This window comes from Sinocyclocheilus anshuiensis, unplaced genomic scaffold (assembly GCF_001515605.1).
Source record: "Sinocyclocheilus anshuiensis isolate Anshui unplaced genomic scaffold, SAMN03320099.WGS_v1.1 scaffold1346, whole genome shotgun sequence".
In the NCBI taxonomy this organism is placed as follows: domain Eukaryota; kingdom Metazoa; phylum Chordata; class Actinopteri; order Cypriniformes; family Cyprinidae; genus Sinocyclocheilus; species Sinocyclocheilus anshuiensis.
In genome coordinates, this window is record NW_015555726.1 from 570,628 (window position 1) to 588,513 (window position 17,886).

At 37.5% G+C, this 17,886-nt stretch overlaps 1 protein-coding gene across 1 annotated transcript in view; it reads left to right on the top strand.

Annotated features, from left to right (window-relative positions):
• The first annotated feature begins 223 nt into the window (after window positions 1-223).
• The window catches only part of nbeal1 (neurobeachin-like 1), a 61,869-nt gene continuing 44,206 nt past the window's right edge, over window positions 224-17,886 (top strand). The window contains exons 1-7 of the mRNA XM_016465950.1: window positions 224-501; window positions 1,103-1,460; window positions 10,062-10,153; window positions 13,438-13,489; window positions 14,142-14,251; window positions 15,760-15,841; window positions 16,835-16,962. Of these exons, the coding sequence (XP_016321436.1) occupies window positions 1,410-1,460; window positions 10,062-10,153; window positions 13,438-13,489; window positions 14,142-14,251; window positions 15,760-15,841; window positions 16,835-16,962 (515 nt within the window). The 5' untranslated portion in view covers window positions 224-501; window positions 1,103-1,409. The remainder of the gene's footprint in view (window positions 502-1,102; window positions 1,461-10,061; window positions 10,154-13,437; window positions 13,490-14,141; window positions 14,252-15,759; window positions 15,842-16,834; window positions 16,963-17,886) is intronic.

A 17,886-nucleotide genomic window follows, 5' to 3' on the forward strand; every position in this document is an offset into this window, starting at 1 on the left:
CTATTATTTTTAAACTAAATTTTGTACAACGTGACTGTCAAAAAATATCTCAAGGAAGCATACATAGCAACGTCAGCATGATGTAATTAATATTCATTAGGCCAAGCCTTTGTGGGATTGGTCGTTTCGCCAGTTTCAGCCACGCCTTTGCGACTCACATGAGCTCCACATAGGCAACGTAAAGGAGTGCGGCCTGTCGTAAAACATCTAGGGAAGAAAATAACACACACACACAAACAAGCACACACACCTTCAAGCCACCCGAGCCCGTGCCGTGGCTTTGTAACGAGCAGTCGCAGTCCAGTGCGATGATATTCGTCTCATGCATCCGGGCTGTCAGGCTTATCTAGTTACAAAATGAGTCAAAAGCTAGTTTGGGTGGTTGAAACCGACATGCTTTAAATGTCAGTGGCGCTTTCAGTTCATGCCACATTCCTGGATTCTTCACCAGAACACAAGCTGTGGGTCGGGAGTTTCGACGGGCTGCTTTTGTTGAGGCAGGTGAGTTTCACAGCGATAGTGAGCTAATCTATTCATGCACAGTATTAGTATTGTATATGCCGCTGCCACTTGTTATTATGATCTATATTACTGTATTCGTAAGTATCTAAATCTGAAGTAAATAGTTTAGGCAAGATAATGCTGACGATCTAAGTGTTGAATGTTTTCACAACATGTTTCCTCTAGGAGTAAGTTTCTATCTAAATCTAGATTCTGTATTTTTGTTTAGGATCTATATCTTACAGTAACACCCAGAGTTCTAGATCAGCTCTTTGCAATATGTGCAAATCTTTGGGCATAAATACATAATAAATGCATAGAAATAATCTGAACCGATATGGTCAAGTTATTGAGTTAAAATATAGTTTACATGCTATTTCAAGGCCTGGGATATAATGTTGGCTCTGTGAACATGTTGAGTTGGCCTGGGATGATGTCATGGGTCTCTGTTTATTTTGGGATATTTTTTCCTTCTCTCAAAGTCATGCATTGCACATTTACTGTTATCTGTGGCATGCACATTCGTTTTTGGAATTTGCAATGCATTCGTGCAGCATCTAAATCCATTGCTGTTTGTAACGTGTGCTGTGTTTGTCGACAGGGCTTGGAAGAACAGGAATTTTTGGAATATCGAAAAGCTGTTGGTGGAAAACTGCCGGAAACGCACAAGTCCAAGTCATCTGGGATTCGTATCGTTCACATGATGGATGTGATTTCACCGTGCACCGGGGAAATGACACGATCTGTCACCCTGGATTAACACAGATTCACCCATTGGTGGGATTTGTTGGGCAAACTCCTTTTGGCAGGATGTTGACACCATGAGGGCTCGGGAATATTGACCATAATATAATCGGGGTTATTATCTGGAAGATTTCTGCCTACATGCTCACATCTTGCGGTGCAGAATGGCATCGACCGAGAGACTGTATGAGGTTTGGATGCTGTACTGCAATAAGGTAAAGAGCTTGCAGAGCACATGCACCTTCATAGAGTTAATGCATTTAATTTCTCACGCAGATGCTCATTGCATCACTAAGCACGGCCAAATAATCTCCTTGCATGTAAGAAGGAGTGCGGTTTTATTTATTCATTTCTTGCAGAGTGCATGGGGCTGGTACACTGTGTTCTATATGTGAATGCATGTTGTGACATCATGAGATGCCCTCTGGGGAGATCCGCTGAGCTCAGGTGGTTGGGAATGTCCAGTTGTGTTCATTGATGAGGGATTGTATATACTGCCGACCCCCATCTGTGATGTAATCGGACTTAAGATAATCAACCCGAGATAATTCAGGGCACAGTGACAGATTGTGTTTTGGTTATTCTTCCCCATTGACCCCAGATGCATTTGGGTTTAAGAGTTTTTCCATAAAGATCTCATGTTGGTTTACAAAAAAAACAAACAAAAAAAAAAGGTCTTAAAGGTGAAGCGTGTCGTTTTTAATGTTAAAGGGGTCATATGATGCGATTTCAATTTTTCCTTTCTCTTTGGAGTGTTACAAGCTCTTGGTGCATAAAATACACCAAATAATGTTCTTTTTAGCACCATCATATGACCCCTTTAAAAACGTTCTTATCCCAGTTCATGATGTAGGAACAACTATAAATAGACCTTCAGATGTCAGTTTCCCCAAAAAGTGTAAACTGCTCTGTTTGTTTGTGCAACACTGGCTCAACCAATGGTGTGAATTTGGGGCGGAGCTAATTGTTTGACCGACCTATGGCAGATAGGGGGAGTGTTCAGGAAATCTGTTTGAAAACATTATTTTTGCTATTCCATTTTTGCTAGTGGTGCAGAAATGACACACTTTAGCTTTAAAAAGCCTTGCATGTCTTCAGGATAAATCTCTCTGATTTGGACTATATTTCTATATAGTTATAATGTAGCCTACTCTTTTAGTTTTAGTTAATTTGGTATTTGAATTCTTATTATTTAATTCAACTCTTATTATTGAATTAACTATTTAATTAATTATTTGATCAATATTTTTTCAGTTAGCTGCAAAGGCAACATTTCAAATTTTCGTTAGTGTTTCATCTAATATCTATTTGATTTTATTTCAGATTTATTTCAATTACACTGGGAAAAAAATGGTGTATGATTTACTTCTAACAGTTTTCACTCTAAAATTTCTAAAAAAAAAAAAAAAAAAAGGCAAGTAACATTCAAATAAACATGAAATTTTGAAGTGGCAAAACTGATATAGCATTTTCTTGTAAAACATACTCCAATAATCAAACAACCACCCAGAATACCTTAGTAATGCCTTAGCAACCACCCAGGATGCCCTAGCAACCGCATAGCAACCACCCAGAACACTCTAGCAACCATCTTGCAATGTCCTAGCAACCACCCAGACTACCATTAATAAAGATGAATAAATACTATAATAAATGTATTGTATATTGTTTATGTTAGTTTAACTAACATTAGCTAACATTAACTAATGGAACCTTATTGCAAAGTGTTACCGACAATTTTGTTGCCATAATAAGCTTCTTTATTACAATACAACATAGCAAGAGTCTGTAAAAAAAAATGACAAAAACAATAACTGTTGTACTTTTTTTGTGGCGAGGCCAGCTCAAGAACACCGAACACACATGTGATCTGGCTCTTTTGCCTCAGGGCTGCCCATGTTGGCTTTCTCAAGCCAACATCAAAGTTTGTTCACAAACTTTAGCCTCTAGGTTTATTTAACACTGTTTAGCTGCAGATTCATCTTTAGTGAGTAGTTCAACACAATAGCATTCTTCACACTCCTTTAATCTCCTTGTTTTAGTGTTTTGTGTTGCCAGTACAGGTCTTTAACTGCTAGGTTACCATCATGCTGGCATATATTCAGATCCTTGTTGAGACTATTGTGATCATGAGGCTGTGGCGGGTTCAGGACATTTAACACCAAATCATTCTCAGTAATAATTATGAGCCAGAACAAATGTAAAAACACATTTTCCACAAGAGAGAATATTCTGCTTCCTCAAGAACTTGAGTGTCAGCAGTGTGTTGTGGGTCTGTTATGTTAGTGTAATACAGCGATTGAGCCCATCAGAGCCGAGGCCGTCCACTGGGATGTAGATCTGATCCAGATGACCTGCCAGATAAAATAAAACTTCCGAATCTGAACATTAGCTTTGGGTTGCGGCAGTAAATGTGAGATTTAGGTCTAAAAGGAATAGAAGACTTAAAATAAAACATGTGCATTGATCAATAAGGTTTTAAATGCTAAAAGAGCATCACGGAATGATGGGATATACAGTTTTGCTTCAGTTATTAATCAAGCGTTGTGCAGTCTTGATTCTCTCACAGTGACACGTTCAACCTGCCAGCTCGTCCTTGACATTATTTCCGTCATGATCTGATAGTCGCAAGTCCAGTGTGGTTTTGTTTGCTGCAAGAATGACCTTTGCTTTTGTTTATGGTTTCTGCTCTCATACATTAACCAGCCTGTGATCTTCAGAGCGCAGCATGAGGTGACATTTCCTCTTCAGCACGCTAATGTAGCCTAATGATAACCTTTATGTCTGTCAGATTTACATTTATGCACGTTAGCAGGCATTACAATGGTTATTTTGCTGTGAATTCTGGGACATGTGTTTTTGTGTTTTCTGGGACAAAATGATTTGGAGCACAACCTGCTAAAAACAAACAAATACTGGAAAGATGTAGTTCTGGGAACCTTCTAGCTTTGTACTGAGAGCTCATATGTGATTCTGAGTGATGTTTTCTTGTTTAACCACCTGTAAGTTGCCACAGCAAACCTTTGACCTCTGTACACTTCAGTTTCCTGCTCAGCATCATCTGAAGTATGTTTTGTCCATTCAATAATAACATATGCCATTTGATTCCATCAGATGAGGAATAACCTATTTAGGCATATATTGTATCTCAAGGTCACAAAATATAAAACTCATGCATTCTGATATAAATTAATTTACTGGGACGTTCTGTCATCTAACATGCCATGAATGGCAGCACTATTTTAATATAGTTCATCTAAATTCTTTGAAAGTGTAAGTGGAAAATTGTTTGGCTGTACAGGTAGTTGTGGTTGCTGGGGGGTTGCTATGTGGATTCATGATAGAATTAGTTTAATTACGTTTTTGACTATAGTAAAAGCCGTTCTCATGTTCTTCGAACTCTACATTTGAAGAAAGCTCCAATTTAATGTATACTTTCTTGTATACCAGGTCCATATTTGACCAAAAATACAGTAAAAAGAGTAATCTTGTGAAATATTATTACAATTTAAAACAACTGTTCAATATATTAATTGTTTAATCTGAAAAGGTTATGATCGAGAAACATTTTCAATATTATCAATGTTGAATAAAGTTGTGGTGCTTATAATTGTATTGTTTGATGAACGGAACGTTCAAAAGAACTCATTTATTTGAAATAGAAATAATTTGTAACATTATAAATGTCTTTACTGTCACTTTTGATCAGTTTAATGCATTATTGATGAATAAAAGTTTTAATTTCCTAAAAAATGAAATGTAAATCCTACTGACCCCGAATTTTTCGACAGTGAAAATAGTGTAAGAAGAACCAAAATGGCAGCAGTGCTAGACGTTAAGGGGTAGTTAGGTTGATTAATACTTGAAGAATACTTCGTATGAACAACAGTAATAGTAATATTTGACTTGGCATACTATTAACAAGTACCCTTTCTGTCCAACTGTCAAAGACTTACTGCATTTAGCAGTCATACTGTGTTGGCAGTTTCATGTGTTTTTGAGATGGAAACACCTACCAAGTGTTACATCTTTGCAGTCTTTCTGAATGCCAGATGGACAAATGTCAAAATGGCAGATGAAGGAATTGAACTGAGTTGAAAATGACTGAAGGAAGAACCGGATGGATTGAATAAAGCATTCATAATGAAAGTGCTTTCCTTTCACGAGGTCTGTTTACTCAAGCAGTCTATTAGAAGCTGCGCTTTGTGTTTCCTGGTTACAGTCGTGGTCCCACAAACACACACACGCACGCACGCACGCACACACACACACACGCCCTCTGAGATAATGATAGACTGCACAGAGTCACTGTACACACATGTGTGACAGCAGCAGTTGTCTTGTGAATAGGACGGAGCTACTTGTGTGTGACCTTTGACCCGTTTAAAAGCAGTAATTATCAGGGCTTGTCCTTCAGTACTGTAGTGTTTATACACGTACTACACACACGTACAGTACTCATCCTTTAGTCCTGTTTAAAGAGGGGGAATGAGGAAATCCTCTATTTGTGAGTGTAATCCAGTCTGTGTTCATATTCTCTCTTATTCTGACAGGTGCACTGTGGAAATTAAATGGGCTGTATCTAGTACTGTACATACTGGTAAATAAGTACATTAAGTACAACAAGTGATTAAAAACTAGAACGTTCCCATTAGCTTTAGCTGTGCTGCATTGCATCACAACAGTGTTCATCGCTTGTGTGTTAAAGCTTGTTTTTGAGGGTCTGGTAATGTTTCTTCTGAGAATAGAATAGAATAGAATAGAATAGAATAGAGTTGAATACTGACATTTTTCATTAGTTAATTGAAAGGTGTAAAAAAAGTGTAGTAAGACACTTATATGGTAATATAGATGTAAATTATATACAGTATTATGATTTACTAACAGATATATGATTGAATAAACATTCTTTTTGCAGTGTCTTTGAATCACAGTGGTATACAACAGGATTCTGCCAATTATTATTTTTACTTGTTTTATTTGAAAAATGACTATGCATGAAACAAAAATGAAATATTGAATTAAAGTTCAATCTTATATTTTAATTTCAAATAACTTAAGACTCGATAAAGCTAGCTCATTTTTTTATAATGTCCCACATTAAAATTAACTATTAATTACATTTAAAATATGTACACTACCATTCATAAGTTTGGGGTCAGTTATGACATACAGTAAAATAAAGTAAAAACTGAAATATTACAATTTAAAAGAACTGTTTTCTGTTGTAATATTTTGTAAAATGTAATTTATTAATGTGATGTAAAGATGAATTTTCCGCATCATTACTCCAGTCTTCAGTGTCAAAATGGCAGGCGTGCAGATATATCAGAAACTTGTTAATGCATTACCCAAATATTAATTTCTCTGGTAACAGCTATGATTCTTAGGGGCTTTAATGAAGCTTAGTTTTATGTAGTTACAATTTTGGACTTTCTGGACCCCTTCGTCACAGGGCCCGGGACAGATTTCCCAGTTGTTGTCCTAACATCTTCTGCACACCTGTGCGGTTGCTCATAAAACAGATGTTAATGAATCGAAACCGCCTGCACATCTGTAGACCGTGACATTAGTGAGCTCCATAAATCATCTTGGCTGCTTTCTATTGCCTTGTTGTCCTTTCTCTTTTGCCATCTCGTCTGGTGTTCAGAAGGCACTGCAGGAATGAGACACACACGGCAAGAGAGAGCGAGAGGAGATAAGCACAGCGGGATGCAAAATTAAGCATGTGAGAGAAGTGAGAAAACTGAGATAGTGGGGTGAGATAGAGGAAAATGTGTTAAAGTGAGAGAGAGCGAGCGACTGGAGAGTGCTGTGCAGGCCTGTGCCGTCCCTTCTCACTCACAAATACCCGCTTTCCTCACCATGGTAACTGTCCCTATCCGATCCTCACAGGAACTCGAGTTCCTGTTGTGAAGGATTATTTGACTATTGAAACGCACAACTAAGATATTGGACAAGAGAGAATAAACGCAGAGACCGTCTGTTGGAGTGACATTAAATCAGATAGGATTTAAAAGAATATTTCCTCTTATTTTTAACTAGTGCGTAAATGAGTTTACCTGTTTAGTGTGATTGCCGTTTAATGTCCCTGTAAGTCCCATTTAGCCATTTGTTAGCAATCGTCTTTTTCAAGATGCAAAAAGCTTAAAAAAAACATGAATGGAGTATTAATGATGTATGTTATGTCATAGAATAAAACATTATTTTGAGCTTGTTTTAACCACAGACCATATTTCAGGCAGTTATCTAAAAACCCATTCCAAAAAAACAAACAAAAAACATTTATTTTGAGACAGTGGAACCAGAAGTTTAAAAATGCCGACTCGTTTCTGAGTTTTAGGACTCTATTAAAGTCCCCCGTAGTCAAATATTGTATCCCTTAAAACTTATCTTTGATAATCAAAATGACATTTAAATGTTTTTTCTTGTGAAAATAATTTTCTCATGCCTTAAAATAGCTTGTAACTCAGCACCCTTGCCTCATTTACTATACGCTGATCTATGAATATGCAAATTAGCCCCGCCTCCACTCACTCACACAAGCCAGCGCCTCCTGATTCCCTGAAATGTAGTAAACGCAAAACAATGGCATACACGGATAATGACTGATAAAACTATGTTTTTATTAGTGGACAACTAGAGTGAATAATGTAACATTCGTTACCGTTACTTACTTGACGATGTTGTGTCCTCAAAATGCCTTGAAGACTCGAATACAGCCGTTTGTGATTCTTAATTCGCGCCCGCGAGCATACGCGTGTGAAGTGCAGACGCCGATGCGGGAGAGGTGGGTCTGACTCCGGGCTACTTTTACACTGTTGCCGTGGGTTATAATGCAAGTTAGCGGTTCTAAATTCACATTAAACCACAGCTTCATGGGATTTTTGCTCTGATTTTTTTTGGTTTTGTGCTGGTATTGGTATATTTTGCATGCTTGTGATAGGAATCGATCGCTTGACGTGATTGGTTATTGGTTTGTGACGTAGCAAACCTAGGGCTGTTTCAAACCACATTTCTGGGAGTGCCATTGGGAAACTACACTTTTAAGGAGAAAATACTCAGCAATGGTGTTGATTAATTGATTGGCACATGGTTTGTCTAAAAGCATATTAAAAACACCACATAGACAAATAAACAACATAAAAAAACTTGATTTTCACTACAGGGGGACTTTAAAGTATCCTGTTCTTAGCTTAGCATTAGCAACCATGCTAACACAACACTGCCTTAGAAGGCTCTGCCTGAGCAGACAGTGAGACGAGTTTAAATACTTGTCTGCTTGGCTTGTAAATGCATGTTTCATTTGTTTTTACAAATCAAGGGGTGAGGCAGCGTTATTCTCTGTGCAAACTGACAACATCCCAAGCTTGAGTTACATGTAACCAGCAGTATTTCTTGAAAGAGAGGATAACCGATTTGGAAATGATCACAGGAGAGAGAATATGCTGCATAGTAGAAGACAAGTTATTATGGCATGTCAAATGGACAGGATGTCTTGCCCATGTGATTAGAGTGAGCTTAGTGTTGCGGCTGGTCATACGCCCGACATTAGTGATGCTTCGCATTAGCCAATCTCTGTCGGTTTTCTGTGTCTATGCATAACCATTTCTGAAATAAACCCTCAGATACTGTTATTATGAAGTACTCATTTATCAGATGCCTTAATCCAAAGCAACTGAAGTTAATCAAGTAACTCAAGTAACATTAAGGTGTGCAGGTTACAACAAAATCGTTTCCCCCAGGGTGTGCAATATATAAGGCTACTGAAAGTTAATGTTTACCAGTTTTAGAAGAAGAACCACTTAATCGTTTAATTGGGAGCTTGACATGCATGAGTAGGTGAATATGACCGACTCGCCCCCACACCCTTCCAGCTGGAAAGGGCATCAAGAGCAAGGCAGTGGCCATTCTGTGGCATGAGCTCTAAATAAACAGGGTGTGCCACCTTTGGCCAGATCCAGACCTCAATAGACATGTGTCTTGCCGCTGGATCCCAAATGAATGGGGCTTTTATTTTCCACACGCACACACATACACATGCATAAACACATTCTACTTGTTTTTTGTGTTTGGAAAAGTCCAAAACAGATGACTTTTTGTGTCATGTTGTCCATATCTACAAGTGGTCAGTTGTTTTGTGGCATGGACGTGCATAGCTGTGTTAGATGATCTCATCGAGAGGAATTCTTGAGCGTGATTTCCTGTTCTGGATGTCTGAGTGTAGCACAGCTTAAACATTGACCACACAAACGGCCGCATTGAGTCGTGCCATGTCAGTTACAGCGTCACATGTTTCATGAACTCACACTGCCAGCTCATCAGATTGTTATTGATCGAGATTTAATTCTGCACATGATAATCTGGGTGAAAGGGTTTGTATGTGGATATTTCTAAGGAGCGTTGTTCTAGGTCAAGCTCATCTGGTCTGCTTTCGGGAATGCTGGAATGTGGTTGGCGACTCCTGTTGGAATGTGGTCAGGCCGGTTTGTTAGTCGACAGGTGTCTCGTGTTGCACCTGATATTATCCACCCGCTAACCTGAAACATTTGGACACACCTTAGATAACTCTATCTAACAAAAAGCATTCCTACCTCGATGACAAGCTCATGGTTTCGATTCCCAGGGAATGCATGAACTGATAATACAGTATACCTGAATGCAATCTTATTCACTTTTGATAAAAGCGTCTGCCAAATGCATAAATGCAAACTCTAAAGGCACACCTAGCAGTAGATTGCATCTCCATGAATACTTCTATCCATGATTAACACTTCCTTTTTCTCTGTTGTTTTCTTGTTCTCTGAAACTCGCAGAAGGACCCGGACTACCTGAAACTCTGGTTGGAGATCTTCATCGGCTCTTATGAGAGATGTCTGGATGTGGATTTTGAGAAACCGCTAACCAGGTAGACATTACAACAGTCCAGATACGTTCATCCATCAGTCTATCCCTCGAAGATGCACTTACTGTACCCTTCCATTATCAAGTGAATAATTGCGTGAAGGAATGAGCTTATTAAGTTCACAGTTCCTTGTCACAAGCTTTCAGCTTTTTCTGGACTAAAATATGGGCTAAAATCTTGCATAGCCACACTTTTGACTGTTAGCATCAAGTCTGGTCCACTTTATCAAAGGGTTAGTTCACCCAAAAATCCTTGTGTTCATCTTCGGAACACAAATTAAGATATTTTTGATGAATTCTGAGAGCTCTCTGACCCTCCCATAGACAATGTAATTGCATAGCAATGTAATTACCACGATCAAGGTCCAGAAACGTAGCAAGGAGATCGGTAAAATGATCCATGTGACATCAGGGGTTCAACCGTAATTTTACAAAGTTACGAGAATACTTTTTGTACGCAAAGAAAACTAAAATAACAGCTTTATTCAACAATTTGTCTCCTCCGCGTCACCCTGGTGCCATTTTGGAGAGTATCCACTGAATGCAAACAGCATATGCTATTCTGTGTCAGCTGCGTCACGCGGATGTCACATGGATTATTTTACCGATCTCCTTGCTACGTTTCTGGACGTTGATCGTGGTAATTACATTGCTGTCTATGGGAGGGTCAGAGAGCTGTCAGAATTCATCAAACATATCTTAAATTGTGTTCCGAAGATGAACGAAGGTCTTACGGGTTTAGAACGACATGAGGGTGAGTAATTAATGACATAATTTTCATTTTTGGGTGAACTATCCCTTTAAGGCAGCCCATCAACTAGTCAGTTGTAAAAAAAATATGTAGTTTTGCATCCTGAATCACTTCTGTGTAGAAATGGAGGTTGTTTTTGTAGTACATATATAAATGGGTGTAACCATAATGCTCAATATGGTGGCTGTAGTCCCGCCTTCAGTTAAAGGAGCCAATCACCTTTTTAGTAGAAGCAACGCAACACACAATATGGCAGCTTTAGAAATAAATGTCCCGACTTGTACTCAAGAATGCACAAATGAATTAGCCTGACTAGCCTGAATATTACAGAAGATCCATTGTCCATTGTTAGTACTCCAGGATCACTTCCAAATCTAGCAATTTTATATTGGTTAACACTACGAATTTGCTTGTTCAAAGTTCAACAAACTTGAATCCGAGGCGAATTCTATGTGGGGAAATTTCTATTTCAGATTTCTTTTGAAAGAAATCTGCAGTCTCAATCCTGCAGTTTTGCTGTAGAAAGGTAAATGTGATTGAACCCGAAAAACCACAATCTGTAATAGTGGTTGTCAAATTTATTTAAAATATATTATTGAAATGCAATTTAGACAAACAGGGCATTATGAATATGGCCACAGACTAAAGTGAGTTGCCTTAAAGGGGAGTTATTTGTATAAAAGAGGCCAGTCAGATTGGAGCTTTGTGTTTTTTGCCAGATCTGACCAAGTTAATGTTACCTTGTGTGAAGTCCATTATTAAATTGTTTTGCTTTTTTTTGACATACTATTATAGTGTTTGTTAATATTTTAAATTCGATTTTTTTTTTCTGTTTTTACTTAAATTTTAGTTAGTTTTAGTAATTTTATTGTGTTTTTTATTATTAGTTAATTTATTATTATTATTATTATTTAGTTTTGTTATTATTATTTTTAATTATTTTAGTACTTAACCTAAAAGGAAAATGTGAAATGTTGCCTTAAAAATGTTAGTTTACTTATACATTATGGTTTTAGTTTTAATTAATGACAATAACCCTAGTTAAGACTGTCTTTGAGTAGTTTGTTGGTGTTTAATATGAGGCTGAGACTAGACAGGAAGTACTCCTTTTTAACTGCTAACCTCAGTTAAACTTATTAAAGCTAAATTTAATGGTTTAATATTAGAGACACATCACATGATTGATATGGTTATGTGTCTGTTTGTGTACATGCATGTCTGTGGATAATGAGCCGTATTTAACGGACTCCCTGCCATCATGGTCACATAAAAGTGGTAAATAAGAGTGACAGAGGCTGAAGGACAGAAAGAGGGAGAGTGTTGAAGGATTTATGTGGCGGTAGTGCAGAGTGTGTGGCATGAGAAAATCACTCTAGCTCTCCCAGATGTGGTCATGTGATCATGAAGCGCTTAGACTGTCAGAGGACATTATGTAATGCGGAGCGAGAGGAGACCCGGGAACCGACAGACAGAAAGAGAGATGGGATTGTAATGGGTTTATTCATCTCTCTCCTTCACAGCTGTGCTGTTCTCACACAAATCTGCTTCATTACTGTACAGTTCTTTAACTCTTTCTGGTGCTGGAAAAACACACTCTTGTAGTGCATTATTTGCCTTCACAGTCACGACTGCAGAATTACAAATCCCTGAGGTGCTGTTAAGGACTAAGTCACCCCAAAATGACAGTTCTGTCATGAATTATGCCTTCAAACCCCATATTTTGTCTTCATTTTCAATGCAATTAGTTCCCAGGGGATTCAAGCATCACAAAAGCTCCATATAAGTATCATAATCAATATATGTGGACCATTTTATAATGGTTTTGCATTTATAATAGGGCTGTGTTGAAAAAGGGCTGTTTAATTGATTCTCATTTTGATGAACTGATATTGATTCTTAAATTCCAAGAATCGATCTTTTAGTCTATGCTGTTTTCAGTTAGTGCATGAACAAAACTGAGCTAGAAAAGCAGCATTTTGCTAAATATATGTAATATATTACATATTCATTATTTTTTCTTAACCTGTTCTTCCATATTTCATGTATCGTTGAACAAATCAGTCATGAAAACAATAACATGAAAACATGTTTTTATAAGTCACCAGTTAAATGTTTATATTTGAAAAAACAAACCAGTAGAAATGTAATTATATCTTTAAAAAGTTGTTATTATAATGTGCCTGCCTTAAATCCAATTTAAACTTTTGTATACAAAGCAGTTGTTCATTTTAACCTTTAATATTATAGTAATATACCAAGTGATTGACTATAAAATCAGTTTAAAATCCAGTTGAGATCAGAATTGAATCGAATCGCAAGTCTGTGAATCGTTAATGGAATCGCAAGTCTGTGAATCGTTAATGGAATAGCAAGTTTTTTCATTGAATTGCAAGTTTGTAAATCAAAATGCAAGTTTGTGAATCGAATCACAAGTTTGTGAATTGTGAATGGAATCGCAAGTTTGTTCATTGAATCGCAAGCTTGTGAACCAGATCACAATATTTCTAATTTCTAACTGTTTTGCATGTGTCCTGCAGGTTGGAGGAGACGCCGCCCGTCATGACGCTGTTACCTGATAACATCCTGCAGGAGTTGCGTCTGCAGCTGCTGCAGTGTGTGCAGAAAGCATCTGAGGGACTGGAGCCCGAGCAGCAGACGCTGGCGCTCCTGCTCCTCAAATTCCTCATCGTCACCTGCAGGTCAGACTCTGAGACGTCACACCAGTGGCCTGCACGTTATGACTAAGAAAAAACAGAAACAGATCAGTATTCGAGCTAAATACGCAAACTAACTGAAGTAAAAGAGGGATTTGAACTGTTTGGAAATAAGAGTCTCTTATGAAAATATGAAGTGCATTGAATCTCAGTAAAAACAGAAACTGGACACCTGTGATCCTGCTCAATGTTTCATGAGTTCTCTGAGCACCTGCTGCTGAGGGTTCATGCCTGGTTTCCACTTTCAGTGACATATCAAGACTTTTACACCGCAAAAAAATGCTTTTCTTACTTGGAGTTATAAGTAAATAATCTTATTTCAAACTGAAAACAAGATTTTTTTTTTGCTTACCCCAATGGCAGATTATTTTGCTTGTTTTAAGGAAAAACTCACTTAATTTTGACTTATTTTTTCTGAAAACAAGACAATAATTTTTACTTGTCTAGAAAATGCTTGTTGATTTTAAGAATTTTTTGATATTTGGACTAGAAACAAGACAAAAACTCTTTAAGTAAGAAAAGCGCAGGTGTTGCGTCTGCAGCTGCTGCCGTGTGTGCAGAAAGCATCTGAGGGACTGGAGCCCGAGCAGCAGACGCTGGCGCTCCTGCTCCTCAAATTCCTCATCGTCACCTGCAGGTCAGACTCTGAGACGTCACACCAGTGGCCTGCACGTTATGACTAAGAAAAAACAGAAACAGATCAGTATTCGAGCTAAATACGCAAACTAACTGAAGTAAAAGAGGGATTTGAACTGTTTGGAAATAAGAGTCTCTTATGAAAATATGAAGTGCATTGAATCTCAGTAAAAACAGAAACTGGACACCTGTGATCCTGCTCAATGTTTCATGAGTTCTCTGAGCACCTGCTGCTGAGGGTTCATGCCTGGTTTCCACTTTCAGTGACATATCAAGACTTTTACACCGCAAAAAAATGCTTTTCTTACTTGGAGTTATAAGTAAATAATCTTATTTCAAACTGAAAACAAGATTTTTTTTTTGCTTACCCCAATGGCAGATTATTTTGCTTGTTTTAAGGAAAAACTCACTTAATTTTGACTTATTTTTTCTGAAAACAAGACAATCATTTTTACTTGTCTAGAAAATGCTTGTTGATTTTAAGAATTTTTTGATATTTGGACTAGAAACAAGACAAAAACTCTTTAAGTAAGAAAAGCATTTTTTGCAGTGTAGGGTCCAACAGTGCGATTACTCGAATGGCAGCTGCTACTCATATGTACACACACACACACACACTTAATGTGGACATCCTTTATTACTCCATTATTTAAGTTTATTTAACATGACTCTAGTAAAAACTTTTAAATATATTGTTAAGTTTTGGTTGTTTACAGTTTTTAAAAGTAAAAGAGACATTTTTTCAGACATTACCATTCAAAAGTTTGGGGTAAGTCATTTTTTAGAATTATTTTATTTATTTTATTATTTGTTTTATTTATTCAGCATAATTTTATACAAAGATGCATTAAATTGATCAAAAGTAACAGTCAAATAAATGCTGTTCTTTTGAACTTTCTATTGAAAGAATAGAAAAATCATGGTTTTCCACAAAAATATTAAACCGTTTTAACAATGATAATAATCAGAAATGTTTCTTGAGCAGCAAAGCAGCATATTAGAATGATTTCTGAAGGATCATGTGACACTGAAGACTGGAGTAATGATGCTGAAAATTCAGCTTTGCTCACAGGAATAAACTACATTTGAAAATATATTAAAATAGTAAACAGCTATTTTAAATTGTAAAAATATTTCAGAATATTATTGTTTTGACTGTACTTTTTAACATAGCCTTGGCGAGCATAAGAGATTTCTTTCAAAAACATTTAAGAAATCTAACCGTCCCCAAACTTTTGAACAGTAGTGTAGCTCCTGGGGCAATTTTGTCTTCTTCAGAGAACATATTTCACATGCATGTCCACTCAGTGAGATGTTGTAATTTGTCCACACACACAGACTTTGTAGCGTTCAGCAGCAGTCAGTGTGTGATTTATGATCATAGGGCTGGCAGGGGAATCTCTCTGACAGCTAGAACTAATGGTCCTGTCATACGGCGGTCTGTCCAATACAGCTTCAAACACACACAGAGTTTCTCCACACTGACAGCTGTGTGATGTGTCTTGACAGGAACCTGTCAAATGTGGAAGAGATCGGCGCCTGTTCCTACATAAACCACATCATCACCATGACAACGCTTTACATCCAGCAGGTCTGAAACTTGCTCCAAAATCAAGTTTTCTGTTTATCCATTTATTTTTTTACTTTCTGTCACCATTATTTAATGTTTGTCAAACTGGCCTATGTTTTCCCTCTTCCTCTCGCACTTCCTCTTCCTTGGCTCTTCCCTATTCTTTTTTTCTTCATTTTACTATTAATTCTTCTGCCTTTTCTTTCTATTTCTTTTTCCATGCCCCTTTCCTCTTCTCAATCTCTTCCTTTTCCTATAATGTCCTGTTCCTTTTCTTTACTCTTTCCTTTATTTTTCCCTTCCTCTTCCACTTCCTTTTTCTGTTTTCCTCTTCTCTTCTCTATTTCCATGTTTCTCTCTTCTTTTTTGAGGAAGCCTAGAGGAAAGGGATGTGGAAAATAAAATGTTAGGGAAGAGGAAATGACCGGAGCATTTTCCTCTTCCATCTCCTCTCCTCTTTTTTTGTTTTCCTCTTCCTCTTCCACTTTATGTTCCTGTCATTTATTCTTCTTTTTCCTTTTCCACATCCCTTTCTTCTAGTCTTTCTCTTCCTTTTCTGGTCGTTTCCTCTTCCTTTCCATTTTCCTTCCTTTTTAACAGGAATATAAAAAGGAAGAATAAAAGCATTTTCCTCTTCCCTTTCCTCTCCTCTTTTATTTGTTTTCCATTTTCTTGACCTTTCCTTTTCCTCTTCCCTTTCCTCTTCCTTACTCTGCATTCTTCTTCTCTTTTCTTTTTCCATTGAATTATTATTATTCCACAATTATTATTATTATTATTGTTTCCTCTTCTTCCATCCTTTTATTGTTCCGTCTTTCTGTTTTCCTCTTTCTCTTCCTTTTCTTTTTTCTCTTCCCTTCCCTTTTCTCTTGCTCTTATTTCTTTTTCTGTATTCCTCTTCTCCTCTCTCTTTCCTCTTTCATTTTCTCTCCTCTTTATTGTCCTTTCTGTTTCACCTTTTTTTTCTCTTCTCCTCAGTATTAAAGTAAATCCACTCTTTTTCTCTCTGTTTAGCTGAAGAGTAAGACGAAAGAGAAGGAGCTGGCTGATCAGACACAAGCCGAGGAGTTTGTCCGTCACGCTTTGGCCTTCTGTGAGAGTCTGTATGATCCCTATCACAACTGGAGGCATCACATTCACGGGTGAGATATGCAACCAATGCCGATCCCACAGCTGAAGCTGACGTACAAATGGCAGCTTTTCAGAAATAACTGGAATATTTCTCTTTGATGGCACGATGCGTCTTTCTAGACTTTCACCCAGTTGTCCAACGGGGAACATTTCTTCATTGCATGCAAAAAAATGCATTGTATGTAAACATCACACCTGTCAAATGCCAGTCATGCTTCAATAAGAGGACTTCACGGCCTCAGTTGTTAATCTCTTTGTACGAGCATGTACCAATCCAGTATGCACCTCCTCATGCACACTGAATAGGGCATTCTTAGGCTGCTAATCTGTAGAATAAACCGGTGTTGTTTGGAGAGCTGCTCTGTTTAAAATAGCGGTGCAGAGTCAACGTTAAATCAAAACCATTCACTGAAAAAGGAAATCATTTACTTTCTTAATAAATACTCCTGGGCTTCTTGTGAATGATTTGTCAGTGCATGTTATTTCAAAGAAAAAATGTTTGTTTTATTAATCTTTTATCAAAATGTTTTACATTTTTACCGTCACTCAGAAGTACAATACATTATCTGCAGTAAAATGCTTTGTAAATGTTGTTGCTTTAGTTATTTGACACCACAATAATGACAGGCCAGTGGGGAATCTGTATGTGAAGGTTTATGTTATAAGTTATGGTATATATGTTGCTAACTCAAAGTGCAGTTGAATCCAGTGCAGTTCCCTGTTATTCAGTAACTTGAGCCACACAGATACACACTGTCAAATGAGGCGAACACACACATATACAGTGAAAAACACAGCTGTGTTTGACCAATAAACACTTGTAGTCTGGTTCTACAAGTTCTGTGAAGAGCTGTTTGTCTTTCCACTCTGTGTGTGTGTGTGTGTGTGTGTGTGTGTGTGTGTGTGTGTGTGTGTGTGTGTGTGTGTGTGTGTGT